Source organism: Sphaeramia orbicularis, chromosome 5, assembly GCF_902148855.1.
Source record: "Sphaeramia orbicularis chromosome 5, fSphaOr1.1, whole genome shotgun sequence".
NCBI classification, from domain to species: domain Eukaryota; kingdom Metazoa; phylum Chordata; class Actinopteri; order Kurtiformes; family Apogonidae; genus Sphaeramia; species Sphaeramia orbicularis.
Genome location: NC_043961.1, coordinates 5586785 through 5605483, shown reverse-complemented (window position 1 = coordinate 5605483; position 18699 = coordinate 5586785). Strand labels below are relative to the sequence as shown.

Sequence of the window (18699 nt, the reverse complement as noted above, 5' to 3'; positions counted from 1 at the left end):
TTATACTAATATTGTCTTGTATCTTTTTTTATTAATATCATGTGGTGCAGAGTAGTAGTCCCACAGCAATTTCGTTGTAACTTTTGTGCAATGACAATAAAGACCATTCTATTCTATGTTTTTTCCTGGTTTGCACCTATCAATTTGTAAAAATCAGAACAAAATAACAAGTGGTTCCAGGCACAACAAACCCCGCCCCTTCCATGTACTGTAGCTTATTTTGGCACCAATCCAGCTGATGTCATCATGTCTATGCGTGTGACGATGTCAGCATACGAGGGCCGTTCAATAAGTTCATGGCCTCACCCAGAACAGAACAACACAGACTGATAATTTATATTTTATTTTTCAACATAATCTCCATTTACAGCAATGCACTTGGTCCATCGATGTTCAAGCATCACTATCCCATCACGAAAGAATGTAACATCCTGTATTATAACAACCAGTATTTCTGGGTGAGGCCATGAACTTATTGAACAGCCCTCGTAGACATAGAAAGCGTAGACAAATTTCCAAAAATAGTCACTCGCCTGATAAGAGGTTAAAACCATAAAGACACATTATTGTCACATTTATGAGTCATCGTTGATATGCAAATTTAAAGTTCTGGATTCCACTTCATCAGATATTTTCCTTATTTCACATGCACATACAGTACAGGCCAAAAGTTTGGACACACCTTCTCATTCTTCACATTTTCTTTATTTTCATGACTATTTACATTGTAGATTCTCACTGAAGGCATCAAAACTATGAATGAACACATGTGGAATTATGTACTTAACAAAAAAGTGTGAAATAACTGAAAACATCTCTTATATTCTAGTCTCTTCAAAGTAGCCACCCTTAGCTCTGATGACTGTTTTGCACACTCTTGGCATTCTCTTGATGAGCTTCAAAACAAAAATCTCAAATTTAGCAAAAAATCTTGAATTAAGCCAAAAAAATCTTCAATTAAGTAAAAAAACAAATCTTCAATTAAGCAAAAAAAAAAAAATCTTCAATTAAGTAAAAAAAATCTTCAATTAAGCCAAAAAAATTCTCGAATTTAGTAAAAAAAATCTTGAATTAGGCAAAAAGAAAAATCTTCAATTAAGCCAAAAAAAAAAAATCTTCAGTTAAGTTAAAAAAAATCTTGAATTAAGCCAAAAAAAAATCTAGAATTAACAACTTATTTTTTTTTCTTTTAGTGCAAAAAATAACATTAAATTATGAAAATATTTACATTTACAAACTATCCTGTAACGCTAAAATGTGAATAACCTGAACAAATATGAACAACCTGAAATGTCTAAAGAAAATTAAGCCCAATTTTAACAATTTTTCTGCCTGTTCCTCAGTGTTTAGTGTCTTTGTAGATCTGATCCATAATGCACATGGACAAATGATAAGTTGAGGAATAATACTGTTAAAATTGCACTAAATTTTCTTATGTTTTTTAATTTAAATTTCAGTTTTTTCATTTTTTTCTTTTTTTTTTTTGGATAGTTTACAAAAGTAAGTATTTTCATAATTTAATGTTTTGGGGTTTTTTTTACACTAAAACAAAGACCATAATTTGCAGTTGTCATAATTTATAGGTTATTATGTTATTATTTTTCTGGTTCGGCCCACTTCAGATCAAATTTAGCTGAATATGGCCCCTGAACTAAAATGAGTTTGACGCCCCTGATCTACATGATCAGTGAATTAAATATAGGAAAATATCTGATTTTCACTGAACAATAAAGAGGATATTATTATGATAAATAGCGATAGATCACTTAAGAAAAGGTTAAATAGAGAGAAAAAATCATTTGGGAACTGCCACAAAAGCAGCACTGGGTTTTTACGGGTTAATGTAAAGGTTCTGTGTTCACTGGATGCACTGCTGCACCCATACATTCACCCACAGAGGCAGAACTGGAGCAAAAAGCCTGTTTAAAATGTGTTGAGATATAGTGGGAACATATACCCTGGTGCAGTATGGCAGAGTTGAGTACAGTAGAAGAAGAGAACAGCTGTGCGGTGCTTTCTGCTTCAGCAGCCCACTGCTTCCCTGGCAGACTGTGGATAATGTGTGCAGCAGAATGAAACCTAAAGGCTTTAGAGTAAGTGTTACAAGAGCAGAGAGGGAAGAAGAATGTGGGAAACATGGAATGAGGGTCCACATCTCATTTTCAGTACAACACTTACTATGACATGATATCAATATTTAGTAAGGGTGCATAATAATCATCAGCACTGGTACTGGAAAAAAATGACATTATTCAGATAATTCTGATAATTAACTCTGTAAAGCGTGAACCATTAAATCACTGACAGAAAATTCCAGTTCTTTGAAACTGGAGCCTTTATTGGTCCTTCTGAACGACCAAAAACACTTTTTTTCAAATATCGATTTCCATATATGAGTTTCAGTTTTGTATCATATTTGATACATCAGGTCTCAATGCTCAAATATTATTACATAAAGGGACAGTACAGCACAATTTAACACTTTAACCCATAAAGACCCAGTGCTACTTTTGTGGCAGTTCCAAAATGTTTATACAGGGTGACACAAAAAAAAGGGAACTTTTTAACAATCCAATAAAACCAAGAGTGATGGAAGAAAAATATTTTATTCATAGTAACTGAAACCTTAAAACATGCCATTTAAGAAACAATGATGGAATTTTCCTTTTTTAAAAATTACTTCCTGTAGATGGCGTCCTCCTGTACGAATGCATTCTTGAAATCTGCTGTTGAGGTTCCTCATTGACCGCTGCAACATCTCAGCTGGAATACTGTGAATTTCATCCTGAATTCTCTGTTTTAACTCATCCAGAGTTCTTGGTCGAGTCGTGTACGCGTTACTGTTGAGATAGCCCCACAAGAGAAAATCACAAACGGACAAATCTGGCGATCTAGGGGGGCCAGGGAACGTTACCGAATCTTGAGATCACACGGTTACCGAACAATTCTCGCACAGCCGCCAATGGTTACTAAAATGGGGGGGTGTTTACTTGCTCAAGGTCACTGTCTCGCAGTGCTGCCACTTGCTCATGTCTGCCAATACGCACTTCAAAAATTCCCGTTTTTTTGGGTCACCCTGTATATATATATATATATATATATATATATATATATATATATATATATATATATATATACATATATATATATATATATATATATTTAGCTTTTCTTAAGCGATTTATCACTATGTATTATGATATTGTCCTCTGTATTTAACATTTTTTTAGTGAATATCAGGTGTGTTCCTATATTTAACTCACTGATTATGTAGATCATGGGTCGGCAACCTTTGTAATCTAAAGAGCCATTTCAGGACAGAAATAGAAAAACTAAACTGTCTGGAGCCAAAAGATACACTTACATCTTTCCTCCTTCCTCTGTAAAGCCTGAACCATTAAATCATTGACAGAAAATTCCATCTCTCTGAAACTAGAGCTTTTATTGGTCCCTCTGAACAACTAAAAACTTTTTTTTTTTTTTTCAAATAACAATTTCCATGTATGAGTTTCAATTTTGTATCATGTTTGATACATCAGGTCTCAATGCTCAAATATTATTTTTGAACAAACAAAAACATAATATAACACAAACATGTCTAATAAATTAACTCCTTTTCTAAATGGTCCCAGTTCTTCCTCCTTCCTCATTAATGACAGTCTTGTAGTGTCACTGGAAAGGCCTCTGGTGAATGAACTCCTCCCCCTGGTGGATTATCTGTGTATTGCATGTACCTAATTGTAAACATCAGGTTTTTCAAGAAAAAAAATATTACACTGATCATGTAGAGGGCTTTAAAACTCATGGATCAAATATGATACGTTTGGCGTTATAGGGTTAAAGTTTTCACCGATAAATAGAGCCAATATTAATAAATCTAAATTGCTTAGATTTGGTGCTTTTCACCAGTACACAGTGCACGTTGTTGCCTTGGCAACCACCATAAAAACCAAGAAGAAGCAGAGGTGTGGGTCAGTCCATTGTTTGTCAGTCAAAGGGTTTTCAGTTCCTTACTCTGCTACAGTTGTAAGACCCAGAGGCAGATCCAGTGGTTGTTTTGTCTGTTTTGGTTCGACAGCAGCAGAAGAAGAGGGACATCTGAAAACACTGAACTTAAAAAAGTTGAATGTAGCTTAATGCCCCAGAACAGTGATCAATCAACACCAAAGTAGGTGTGGACATCTGTAGTCACGCCCACTTTCACTTCTGCAAATCATAACCACAACCCCAGTTTAATGGATGATGTCCACGTTAAGCCTTTTCCTCTCCATGGGGACACATTATAGAGAAAAAGATGAACATAGCTTAATGTGTGAAAACAGGGGTTGATCATCAGCAAATTATCAATGTGGACATAAATAGTATGAACTGAAAACACTTGGTCTATTGTCCATTTGAAGCAAACATAGGCTTTTGCTTCTGTAGAAGCTTTTATTAACCCGCCCCCTAAAGGGGGTGCAAGAGGTATTGTTTTTTGTTCTGTTTGTTTGCTATTGTTTGTTAACATTCTAGCATCAAAACTATTGGTTGAATTCATACCAAACTGGGTTTATAGATTGCCAGTGACCCAGAATAGATGTCATTACATTTTAGGAAAAGTAGGTCAAAGTTCAAATTTTTCATGAATTTTTAAAATCTTTGTTCTTCTCCCAGTTACTTATAATGGGCGAAATTTCAAATGTCTATAAAAACATCAATTTTGTTTCAATTTACTTCAGACGTGGCACAGACAGGGTGGGGAAGCAAAATTTACAATATTTTTGAAGCAGGGATTGAAAGACAGTGTATGACCAATTAGTTTATTGAAAGTCATGAGAATTTATTTGCCACAAGAAAATTTCCATAATAGAAAATGTTTTCATTCTATGTGTCCTCCTTCTTTCTCAATAACTGCCTTCACACGCTTCCTGAAACTTGCGCAAGTGTTCCTCAAATATTGGGGTGACAACTTCTCCCATTCTTCTTTAATAGTATCTTCCAGACTTTCTGGTAATAGTTTTGCTCATAGTCATTCTCTTCTTTCCATTATAAACAGTCTTTATGGACACTCCAACTATTTTTGAAATCTCCTTTGGTGTGACGAGTGCATTCAGCAAATCACACACTCTTTGACGTTTGCTTTCCTGATTACTCATATGGGCAAAAGTTTCTGAAAAGGTATGGATAATAGTGTTAGGTATGATTATGACATCAATATATGTTTGGTTTCAAAACAATTGACGTAGTGCCTGCTGAGAAAAAACAACTAAATGTTCATTGTAAATTTTGCTTCCCCACCCTCTATATAGAGGCAACTGATATGTTGACATTAGCACATGCATAGACATGATGACATCAGCTGGATCGATGCCAAAATAAGCTATGATCCATGCGAGGGGCGGGGTTTGTTGTACCTGGCACCACTTGTTTGACTATTAACTGAGTTTTATCACCGACTGGAAATAAGAATAAAAGAATTTGAAGAATGGGAACTATTGTTGTTATTGGTATCAGTTACAAGAAACAGGAAGTTAACGGTTGTAAAACAATTATGGTGCATCCCTAATATTTAGTCTACATTAATTACTATCATGATGATGCTCCTCAGACTGAAGCAGCAGCATTTGAAGGTGAGCGGACTCGAGTACAAAACACACTAAGACCAACACAAATGTCTAACTGATGTGTGTATTTGTGTGTTTTTGAACAGACATTGACGAGTGTTCCCAAAGCATTGGGAACCTGTGTACGTTCCAGTGCGTTAACGTCCCTGGCAGTTACCAGTGTGCCTGTCCTCCTCATGGATACATCATGGCTGCCAACGGTCGCACCTGCAAAGGTCAGAGGTCAACGTGCACAGACGATGTTTCACACATTACAATCAGACCGATAAGGCTGTGGCCAATAAAATATAAGGAACTTCCAAATGTGGGGGAGAGGTTTAGAATATGGCATCTTCATCAACATCAACTCCTGTGTTTATTTATTATTGATCATTGTCATTTGTGTTTTTTCCAGAAAAACTGTGAAATATTAGAAGACAAATATGAGTGTCATTAAAAGTCAATATGAGTGGTGTTAATCCAATCAAAACAGAATTACACCATTTGATTAATTGGTGTCATTTATTACCATGCCCCCCCTGAAGGGCAGGCAAGGGGTATTGTTTTTAGTTTGGTTTGTTTGTTTGTTGTTTCTTTGTTTGTTTACACTTTAGCAGCAAAACTATTGGTTGAATTCATATTAAATTGGATTTATAGATTGCCAGTGACCCAGAATAGATGTCCTTACATTTTGGGAAAAGTAGGTCAATGTTTAAATTTTTTAGGAATTTTTTTAATCTTTTTTTTTTTTTCCCATTTACTTATAGTGGGTGAAATGCGTGCAAGGGGCGGGGTTTGTTGTTTCTGTCCTGTTAGCATAACCTAGCTGTGATTTCACTAGTCAACGTTTTGAATAATTATGTGCAGATGACATGAATTTTCCAACATATGTAACTATGTGTTGATATTCAGCAAGAAGCTGAAATTATTTAGTAGGAATGCAACAATTAGTCGACAAATGGTCAAGGGCAATATTAGTGGACGACTAATTTAGTCGTCTGTCAGTAGTATCATGCACTTTTGCTTATTTTATGGCTAAATGTAACTCTTGAGTATTTAGTTGTTTGTTTAACAAACTTTGTTAGTTACTAATTGTTATGTATAAAATGTACTTTTGGCAAAAGGAAAAAAAAAGTATTTTTATTGCTGCTTGCAATATTTATTGACTATTGAATTGAATATCTGTTTAATGAACTTTATTATGCATTTGTCATTCACCAAATGTTGGCGTTAAAGGAAAAGAAATGTATTGTATTGCTGCTACAAATATAAATAGGAGCCATTGTTTTTTTGTTTGTTTTTGCATTTTATAATGTGACTAATGGATAAGTCTTTACAGTAGTCGACAGTTACTGGACTGTTGAAATAGTCATTAGTTGCAGCCCAACTATGTAGGAGCCACGTAATAAAAAAATTCTATTTGGCAGTTAGTAAGTTAGTGAGTTAATGACAGTGTTTGCATTAGCTTGGTGAGTTTCAGCACATTACAGCCATTACTCAGATCCTACCCCGATCTTTTATACTTGTAATTTATAGTGGACAGTGTGTGGTGTTTGCTCTTGTGTACATTTGTTTGTATTCGTGTTTACTGTGGTTTTATTTTGTTATTGAATGTCTACCATGCTGCTGCTACACTGGAATCTATCTATCTATCTATCTATCTATCTATCTATCTATCTATCTATCTATCTATCTATCTATCTATCTATCTATCTATCTATCTATCTATCTATCTATCTATCTATCTATCTATCGTTCTATCGTTCTGTCGTTCTGTCGTTCTATCATTCTATCATTCGTTCTATCCATCCATCCATCCCAGTGCTTTTCATTGTGCACTGACAGGATGCTCCACATACAGATGACACTTTAGGAATATTTCCCTTCATATAGGTCTGTTTTATTGACTGTATCCTTCCTTTTATTTATCACTGTTTTCCAGATGTGGATGAGTGCACTACTGGAACCCACAACTGTACTGGAGGACAGACCTGCTACAACCTCCAAGGAGGCTTCAGATGCCTTTCCTTCGACTGCCCCCCCAACTACAAGAAAGTATCCGACACGTGAGTCACTTCTACTTCTAACTTTCTTCAACAGTAAACTTCAGTCAGAGCTGTTTTATTTCTCTAATGCTTTTCTTTATATAAAACATTCAGTTTATGTCCCTGCTGATGTGAGAATGTGAAAAAGAAAACCACAATATCCTCAAACTGCTCATACAGAGTTTCGATCTCCTGAGTGAAACTTTCTATTATTATGTGTTTTTAAAATCATTTTTCATTGAACTGGGTCAAACTCTGAAAGTCTAACAAACCCGAAGGCTAATCTGCACCAAATATTCATGTAAATATTTGCTGCAAAATCATATCAATAAACATGCATAATTCATTACCCAAAAAAACTCTTTAATTTCCAAAGACATCCCAAGGTAGTTAGCACTTTTATATGAAGTTCAAAGTTGATATTGTATTATTATTCTGTTGATATTGCATAAAAATATTGACTAAATCAGATTTTGCTAAACATTTATATCAAACTGAAACCTTAATTTGTTAGTACATTGTCCAGTTTTTTTTATTTTCTTGGAAACCTTTGTTTTTATTGGTTGCAGATACACCTCAAAACAAATATTACAGATCCATAACATTTCTATATATGATTTTCAAAATAACATTTTACATAAAATCCATGAGTCAATGTGGACTGATCCATCCATACCAATAAGATTATTTTAAAGCACAGGTGTCAAACATACGGCTGATCGGCCCAAACTAACCCTCCAATGGCTCCAATCTACCACTTGGATGAAATTGTGATATTTAACCTGTTTAACCCTGACCATATTTTCAGGGGAAAAACGCCTAAAAAGACATACCCAAAGTAAATGAAGAATTACTTCTCAATAATAAGGTTCAAATGGATGTTCTTGGTGTCTGTGGACATTTAGAGACCTCACAGAATCTATTCTGTGATTATAGCTTATCAACAATTAATCAACATCGGCCAATATGGTGCCGATGTAGCCGATATACAGTCTACTCTCGTTAAACCGCCCGCCGTTATACCGCCATTTTCGCTCACCGCCGACCAAAACCATTGCACAAAAATCCCCAATGCATTATTCCATTAGCTACCGCCATTTCCGCCTATCGCCATCCGCCAGCCCAGTTCCATGCACAAACAACACTTATACCATTGATTTCCCGACCGTTATACCGCCAGCGTGATTGCCATCGAGTACACATAAATTTTAACAATGCACTGAAACAAACGCGCCAGACGCTGATCGCGACAAGCTACGAGTAGGTCTACGGAACGGCCACCGTTCATTTATCGCAGAACACTCAGTAGGTCAGGATGTCGGGAAGAGGACGTGGGATTAAGCCAAAGCCTCAAGATGATGGGGTGTCATTTCCCGACACGGTATAATAATGTTTAAAATGTTTCCCCACTTTAAATGATCCCTTAAAACATAACAGAATCAAGATTTATTTAGAAACGCAATTAGAACGGGTTAACGGAGGCAGCATAGACATCATATAGTAAAGACATGCACATTATGGACGCAACCCGTTGTAACGCCATTTTCGCTATAGCGCCAATTTGGCTGTGAACGGAAGTTGGCGGTATAACGAGAGTAGACCGTATTAACTTTTTTTGCTGCACAGAGATTCTGTCGCTCGCTGCTCCTGTGTGTGTGTGTGTGTGTGTGTGTGTGTGTGTGAGAGACACGGAGAGTCAGATGAACAGTAAAGCGAGTTAGTTTCACTTTCACTCCTGCTCAGACAATGACGCTATCACCCCACACACATAATCACATAGTCACGGAGCTACTGCTAATCCCCCCCCCCAACACCGGCGAAAATCATGGACCGCTACTGTGCGCTCTGATGAGGATGGACCGCTAACCCCCCCTGCGCGCTCTGAAACCCCCCCCGGTCTTATGAAGTATTCACCCTCCCACACACACCCATGTCCGTGCACTTCCTGTCTCCCTCACAGTTTCATTCTGCCAGCAGGCCTGGGTGTTAATAGGGTACGGGAGACCGGGGAAAGTTGTAACCCGGGTCAGCTGTAACTCTTGCTGTTGCTCCAATCAGGAACAACTTAGGACTCACCTAATTCACTCTGCACATGCTCAGTTTAGTCCTTAGTCCACATAAGAAGTTGTAGTGCCATGAGGCAGACACATCCAAATTTGTGAGTGAAAACATAATTGTGTGTTCAGTCATATTTTTTGCTCTAATTATTTTTGTGATTGCATAGTTTGCATTTGAAAGTTGTGTAAATTATATTTGTCAGATAAACAAAGATTTATGCAACTGTTTATCCACCTGTCCACAATTATCTAATATAAGATTATTATATCCTGTGTAGATCAGTGTTCTTTTTTTTTTTTTTTTTTTTTTTTTATGGGCTCAGCTGGCTGACAGGCAGCTGTCTGTACCGATAAAGGCGGCCATACACTGTGCGATTATTTCGATCGTTGCACGCAGCTCCATCTCAAACTGTGCGAATCAGTCGTACAGTCAGGCTCACGATTCATGTTCTCACACTGTATGGGCCGATGCTCGTATGCGACCTGACTGCTCACACTGTAGGACCATACACCACAAGATGCACCACACATTCGAGTTTTGTATCCGGAAATACAATGTTAAAATACCAAGGAGTCCGTAAAAGTGCATAGACAATTGTGTACTGGCGTGAGCCACGAAATGGTAGTGCTAAACAAAAACCAACGAGCTGCTTTGGCAATATGTGCCATTATCTGCGGGGAATCAAAAAAGAAGAAAAGACAACGATGTGTTTGGTGCAGGCATTGGTTGGCCAGACGTGGACAGTATAGGCTGTCATCCTAAGGCAGGAACTAGAGGTAAGCTGCGACAGCTAAACTGCACGAGGACAATAGCCAGCTACTGTTAGCTTGTACGCTACTGTACGCGTCTGTGTTCGCGCATGCACAGTGTGAGAATTTGAGGCACATCGGTTCGTGGCACTGCTTTGACAGTACGATACACTCACGAGGAGCGAGCAGGATTTCAAACAGCTCCGTTTTCCTTGCGAACACACGATTGCTGGTCGTGAGGTGGTCGTGAGGTGCTAATCGCTTCTCCTTAGCCCGTGTACACTGCACGAAGCACGACACACGATTAGAGACACATCGGGCCCGATCCCAGAAAGAGTCACACGAGTGAGAAATCGTCTCTAAACTCGCACAGTGTAAGGCCGCCTTAAGGCAGCAGCCGACACCAACTGTACTCCCAGTCATCATTGCCCATTTTTGTAACACCTTTGCTTGTGTATCCTCTTTTATTTGGACATTTTACCAGGGAGTATCTCACACTACTTTTTTTTTTTTTTCTTTTTCCTACTTGTCTTGTCCAGCGTTCTAACAGCAGAATGGTAGTCTGGTTCCTTTTGGTGCTGAACAAATTTGCTTTTCCAAGGGTAACTTCATAAAGTATATGAAGCGCCCTTTGATATTTTACTGTGTTTATTATGAGTTTTGTTGAACCACATTTCAATGCCGGACCTGACATGGGGGGTGGGGGTGGGGGGGCAGAAGAAGGGGAGAAAACAAGAGAGAAGAAGGTGGAGAAGACCCTCACAAGAAAGTATCAACAATACAAACAGCAACAACCATGGAGACAATTATAACGATGACAATAACTACAACCAGAACTGAGTAAACTGGGCAGAAGAGAGAGAAGAAAACAGAAGTGTTCAGTGTTCTTATTTCATATATCGGCCAATATATCGGTTATCGGCCAATATCAGATATCGGCCGATATATTGGATATCGGCTTTTTTTAGCCCCCAATATCGGTATCGGCCCCAAAAATCCCATATCGGTTGGGCTCTAGTAGGATGATAAATGTATGGACTATGAAACCTCAAATGTCCACGGAAAATTCGCGGAGGCCATGCGTTCAGAGTGCGCGCGCCCATCGCCTGGACACCTCATCTCCGTGGTGCAGTGAAGACACTGACCCAGTACTGACCAGACCAGACCCTTAAATACAGGGTCTACTGATGGAACAGGGCCCGCGGCAGGTGGATGATGTATCTGATTACTGAGGGAGGGGTCCGGGGACACACTGAAGCGGACCGGACCTCCACCTCTGCTTCCTCCACGCGCATCAGGTGAGAGGAGGAGAGAGGAGGAGGAGCCTCAGAGCGCAGGCAGAGGGAAGTGGGCGGGGCTTTGGAGGGAGGCGGGTTGTTCATGTTCAAACTTTTACTAAGTGTCATGACCCGGCTCATAGCCATAACAAAACAACCAAACACAACCAATAAGGTTAACCAAAATTTATTATAAGTGATAAAATTAAGCCAAAAGAATCCAACCAAAAACAAGAGCCAAAACTGAAACCATACCTGGCCAGATGACAAATAACTCAAACAAAAGAACAGGAGGTCTGGGCTGTGCTGCTGCACAGCCCAGAGTGAGCAGGGAAGAGACAGAGACTGAATGCCTCTCAGGCTTTATAGCCACACCTCGGGTGATTGCAGGAGACAGGGCACCTGCAGGGCCTAGAATTAGGGCATCTAGAACTGAAATAACGGAAAGAAAGGCTGGGCCGTGACACCCTCCCCCTTAAGAGGACACTTCCAGTGGCCAATGAGAATTAACACATATAAACTACCCCCAACTACTCCCACTTTCCAGCAACTTGTCGACTTAGAAGCGATTTAAGGTGAGTGAGAGAGAAAAGAGTAAGAATAAGTGACATTAGGCCATGGCAGCAATCACGCTCTGGAAAGGGCATCTGCCATCACATTCTCCTTCCCCCTGATGTGTTGGATATCCAAGGAATACGCCTGGAGAAAGAGACACCATCGCATAAGCCGCTGGTTAGGGTTCTGTAAAGAATGAAGGAAAGTCAAAGGGTTATGATCTGTATACACTTTGACAGGGACTGGACCAGACTCTATGTAGACAGCAAAATGTCCTAATGCCCAGATCAAAGCCAGAGCTTCCTTTTCAATAACAGAATAATTTAGCTGATGAACATTGAACTTTTTAGAGAAATAAGCAACAGGGTGGTCCCTCCCCTTCACATCCTCCTGCAGTAAAACGGCACCTGCCCCTACATTGCTTGCATCTACATGCAGCTTGAAAGGCTGATCCATCTGAGGAGCTGCTAGGACCGGGGAAGCCACCAGGAGTCCTTTAACATTCTCAAAAGCTCTCTGACATTTTGAGTCCCACTCAAACTTAACCTTTCCCTTAAGCAAATCTGTGAGGGGAGCTACAACTGTGGAGAAGTTCTTACAAAAGCTTCTATAGTACCCCACCATGCCTAAGAATCTCATAAGCTCTTTTTTTGTTGTAGGAGATGGATACTCAAGTATAGCTTTAACCTTAGCCTGTACTGGACGGACCTCGCCCTGGCCTACCACCCTCCCAAGATAGGTCACTGTCGCCTTACCAAACTCACATTTGGCAAGGTTGACAGTGAGCGAGGCTTCAGTGAGACGATCAAAAAGAGCACCAATGTGGGCTAAATGTTCTTTCCAAGAGTTGCTAAACACCACAACATCATCCAAGTAAACTGCACACCCAGTCAGCCCTGAGACCACACGATTCATCAGGCGCTGAAAGGTGGCGGGGGCATTCCTTAACCCAAATGGCATCACCTGGTATGAATATAGCCCTGAAGGAGTCACAAATGCTGAAATTTCTTTTGCTCTTTCAGTTAAAGGGATTTGCCAGTACCCCTTTAAAAGGTCAAATTTACTGACAAACTTAGCTGAGCCTACCAGATCAATACAATCATCCATTCTAGGGAGAGGATATGAATCAGATTTAGTTACTGCATTGATCTTCCTGAAATCAGTACAAAACCGTGGTGTTGCATCTGATTTAGCCACTAATAAACAAGGTGAGGCCCAACTAGAAAAAGAATGGTCTGCAATGTTGTTATCAAGCATGTACTTTACCTCAGCTTCAAGCATTTTCTGTTTCAACAAAGGAACTCTGTAAAACCGTTGTTTTATTGGCTGAGCCTCACCCACATCAATATCGTGCTCAATCCAGGAAGTGCGTGAGGGTGCATCTGGAAACAAGGAGACATATTGCCTGATGATACTTTTAATGTCAGTGCGTTTATTCTGTGACAAATATGCTAACTCAGTTTCAAGATTTGCCAGAAATTCTGAGTTTTTTAGGCGACCCTTTAAAACAGAATCATCTGGGGAAACTACCCCCTCTTGTACATCTCCTGACATTGCTTTGTCAGGAGTCTCCCCACTGACAACTACCCCCACCGGTTTAACAACATCAGCTGATAGAACCCCAACATCTGCAACAGAAGAAACATAATAAGGCTTCATTAAGTTGACATGGCACAACTGACTTGATTTCTTCCTGTTAGGAGTAGATATGATATAGTTGAGATCTGAAACTTTCTTCAGTACAGAATATGGTCCACTAAACTTTGCTTGAAAAGGTGAACCAATGACAGGCAAAAGTACCAGCACTTGATCTCCTGGACTAAACTCCCTTAGTTCTGACCTACGATCAAAAAGCTGTTTCATTTTATCCTGAGAAACACTCAGTCTTTTCTTGGCTTGTTCTACAGCTTCATACAGTCTGCGTTTGAAGTCACTCACATAAGCCAAAACATTCTGGCTTGGGTCAGTAGTTAACAAACCATCCTGCAAAAGAGCCGAAGGGCCACGAACAGTGTGACCAAACACCAGTTCATTTGGACTAAATCCGGTACCCTCTTGTGCAACTTCCCTAGCTGCCAGAATCAGCCAAGGAAGACCTTCCTCCCAGTCCCTGTTCATTTCTGTGCAGTACGCCCTTAAGAGTGACTTTAAGGTCTGATGGAAACGCTCCACAGCTCCCTGGCTTTGTGCATGATATGCACTGGACCGGTTATGCACTATCTTAAGTTGTTTTAAGACCTGTGCAAACAAGCGAGATGTAAAATTTGAGCCCTGGTCAGACTGAACTACCTTTGGAATGCCAAATATTGAAATAAATTGTGTCAGAGCCTTTAATATAGAACGTGATGTGATAGACCGTAATGGATATGCAGCTGGATAACGAGTTACCTGACACATGATGGTAAATAAGTACTCACTGCCAGCCTTTGAACGTGGCAGAGGACCAACACAGTCTACAATAAGGTGTTCAAAGGGGTTACTCACTGCTGGAATTGGATACAGGGGTGCTGGCTTCAGCTTTTGATTTGGCTTGCCAGTCAGTTGACAAGTGTGACATGATCTGATAAAAGCAGCAACATCCCTTTTAAGACATGGCCAAAAAAAATGTCTCAAGATGCGATCATATGTCTTCTTCACACCTAAATGACCTGCCTGTCCACCATGTGCAGTTTTTAAGACCAACTCTCTAAATTTACTTGGCATAACCACTTGTATAACCGGGTCTCCAACAAAGGCTTCACCCTGTGGAACCCATTTCCTAACCAGTAAATCTCCATGTAAATAGTAGCCTGCAGCAATGCTACTTTATCAGGTGAAGTAACTTTATCAAAAAGAGTTTTCAAAGTAGCATCGCGAGCCTGTTCACTAACCACCTCAGCTCTCGAAACAGAGAAACCCACTGGAAAAGTAGGTTGTTCAGTCATTTCTGATGACACACTGGGGTCAAAGTCAGCATTTAACTGCTCTTGCTCTGAGACTTCTTGGTCAGGTTGTGAGAGGAATGCAAGATTAGGCTGAGCTTTACTCCTAGCACGAGTTACCACACATGCAGTACTTACATCCTGACAAGATGACACATTTTCATCTCCCACCGTTAAAGGTACTGGTGAAGTTGTGACAATAGGAGATGGAGAAACATCTGGCCACACAGAGCTACCCGCCAAACCGTTTCCCAGAATGATGTCCACACCGTCCACTGGCAGAGCAGGACGCACCCCCATAGCCACTTCTCCACTCAGCAGGTCGCATTCCAGAAGTACTCTGTGTAGAGGAACAGTCAAGACAGACAAACCGAAACCTCGGGCTAACACACTATCTCCTGTAGCTGAATCTTGTGAAAATGGTAATACAGATTCCACTATAAAAGAATCTGAAGATGCAGTGTCTCGCAGTATCTTAACTGGGACTTTAGCTCCACCAACAAGAGAAACAAATCCTTCACTAACAAAAGGTAAAAAATCTGCAGGTATGGACTTAACTGCCGATTGCTGAACATGTGTTGAATTAATAGGGTTTCGTGTCTTATGACCAGGCCCCAACAAAGCTACAGGTTTGGCATCCACCAGTTTCATCTTACCTTTAGATTTCAGGACAGGACATTCACCCTTCCAGTGACCTTTTACTTTACAGTAGTGACATATGTGCTGCGAAGGACGAGACTGATTCCCAAATGAAAAACTCTTATATGAGCCAAAACGTTGTGAAATAACAGGAGTGCGAACACCAACATCTCTAGTGCCTCTCCAATGTCTATCAATAGAATCACCCTTATGGATCAAAAAGTATTCATCAGCCAAGACTGCAGCCTCTGACACGTTGTTAACTTTCCTTTCATTAACATAAGTGGTGATATGTTTGGGTACGGAGTCCTTGAATTGCTCCAGAATAATCAACTCTTTCAGATCATCTAAAGATTCAACATTAGCCGCCATGCACCACCGATCAAAATGGGTCTGAAGATCTCTACTGAACTCAACATATGTCTGATCATCTGCCTTTTCCCACTTTCTAAACTTTTGCCTATATGCTTCAGGAACTAGTTCATAAGCTTTCATAACCGCACGCTTAACCTTCGCATATAACTGACAATCTTCAGCGCTGAGTGTTGAATATGCCTGTTGAGCCCTGCCTGTCAACACACACTGAAGCAAAAGGGTCCTCTCTGTGTCTGACCAACCCTTTGAATCTGCCACACGTTCAAATAACAAAAAAAATGTGTCCAGATCACCTTCATTAAACCTAGGTATTAACCTTAAATTAACAGATACATCAAACGAACCAGCCTCTACAAGCTTCCCATCTCTAATTAAAGACAACCTGTTTTGCTGAAGCTCCAACTTCATCCTTTCAACCACCTGCTTTTCCCTCTCAATTTCACATCTCATCTTTTCCTGCTCCAAAGTCATCTGTAATTTAATCTTGTCTTGTTCCCACTGTAATTTCATGAGGTCCTTTTGTTGCTCAGAACTCAAAGTTGGATTGACACAAGGATCATTAACAGAAGAAACTCCGACTTCCTCACCAAAAAGCCCTTTTTCCTCCAGATTAGCCATTACTACTGCTTTAATTGTATCCTTCAGCTTCTTATCAGCACTAGAAATACTAATATCATAGTGTTCGGCAATCTGTAACAATTGATCCTTTGTAAATCCTTCTAACAAATCCAAATCAGGAGAATGAATAAAGTCCAGTACTTTTTCACTCATCCTGAGTATGTAAAACTGACACTTGAACCAGAAAACATATAGAGCAGCAGCAAGAACCCCCCCCCCCCCGCCTAACCAAACCAACTCGCTCAACCCTATGGTCTTCAGCACTGTACTGGTGGCGGGTTCTTATACACCTAAAGCCCGCTTGTAGAAGTGGCAGCTAACTGCCCCCACAACTACTACGGAGGTGTTCCCGAGACAACCGCTCTCAACCACACGGACAGCACACCAAAAAAACAAACTAAAAAAACAAACTGACAAGTCCCTGACTTGCCACTGAACCTAGCAGGGGAAAAGTTTTTTTTTCTTTCTTTTTTTTTTTTTTTTTGTATTTTGATTTCTCTGCTTACTCTTAATCCCTACACAATCCACAATGTCAACCAAACATCTGGTCAAGTCTGATCAGTAAGTCAGCAACAGGCAACCAAGCTGCAAACAATGGTCTCATTAACCGTCATCCCTGAAACAACAACTTCACTTAAATGGACGAGCCCCCACTTTGTCATGACCCGGCTCATAGCCATAACAAAACAACCAAACACAACCAATAAGGTTAACCAAAATTTATTATAAGTGATAAAATTAAGCCAAAAGAATCCAACCAAAAACAAGAGCCAAAACTGAAACCATACCTGGCCAGATGACAAATAACTCAAACAAAAGAACAGGAGGTCTGGGCTGTGCTGCTGCACAGCCCAGAGTGAGCAGGGAAGAGACAGAGACTGAATGCCTCTCAGGCTTTATAGCCACACCCCGGGTGATTGCAGGAGACAGGGCACCTGCAGGGCCTAGAATTAGGGCATCTAGAACTGAAATAACGGAAAGAAAGGCTGGGCCGTGACACTAAGTGCTGTGAGAAATGCCACATCGGTAGGTATAGCTTTAAGGGCGAAGACACACCAACCCGACTGCTGATCGTCACCAGAAAAGGTAGCCCAACTCCTGTCTCCCTGACGCGGTCAAAAAAGTGTGAAGAACACACCAAAATGACTACCGCCTTGAGCGTACGTTCTGCGCTTGTGCGAGACGTGAAACCAGAAATGACGGAACATCTCTCTAGAACAGGGATGTCAAACATGTGGCCCACCTGGGATGAATTTAAAAAGTGCAAAAATTCCACAGTCAAGGCTGTGGAACTCATTTTAGTTCAGGTTCCACGTACAGACCAATATGATCTACAGTCAAATAATAGCAGCAGAAGAACCAAAAAAAAAAACAAAAAAAAAAAAACATATTTTCTTCTCGGTCTGATGTGAAAAAAATAAAATTACACTATGCCTATAAATAATGATGACTTCAAATTTTTGTCTTTGTTTTAGTGCAAAAAATAACATTAAATTATGAAAATATTTACATTTACAAACAATCCTGTAACAATAAAACATGAAGAACCTGAACAAATATGAACAACCTGAAATGTCTAAAGAAAATTCAGCACAGTTTTAACTCTTTTCTGCCTTTTCCTCACTGTTTAGTGTCTTTGTAGATCTGATCCATAATGCACATGGACAAATGATAAGTGGAGGCAGAATATTATTAATATTGCACTTATTTTTCTTTAAAAAATGTCATTTTTTTCAGGTTATTTATGTATTTTATATCTTTTTTGTTTGGATAGTTTATATAAGTAAGTATTTTCATCATTTATTGGGGTTTTTTGCACTAAAACACAGACAAAAATTTGGAGTTGTCATTATTTATAGGTTATTCTGTTATTATTTTAC

General features: G+C 39.6%; 1 protein-coding gene across 1 annotated transcript in view; it reads left to right on the top strand.

Annotated features, from left to right (window-relative positions):
* fbln2 (fibulin 2) overlaps positions 1 to 18699 on the top strand; it is a 124242-nt gene that overhangs the window by 100478 nt on the left and 5065 nt on the right. The window contains exons 13-14 of the mRNA XM_030135203.1: positions 5690 to 5818; positions 7525 to 7648. Of these exons, the coding sequence (XP_029991063.1) occupies positions 5690 to 5818; positions 7525 to 7648 (253 nt within the window). The remainder of the gene's footprint in view (positions 1 to 5689; positions 5819 to 7524; positions 7649 to 18699) is intronic.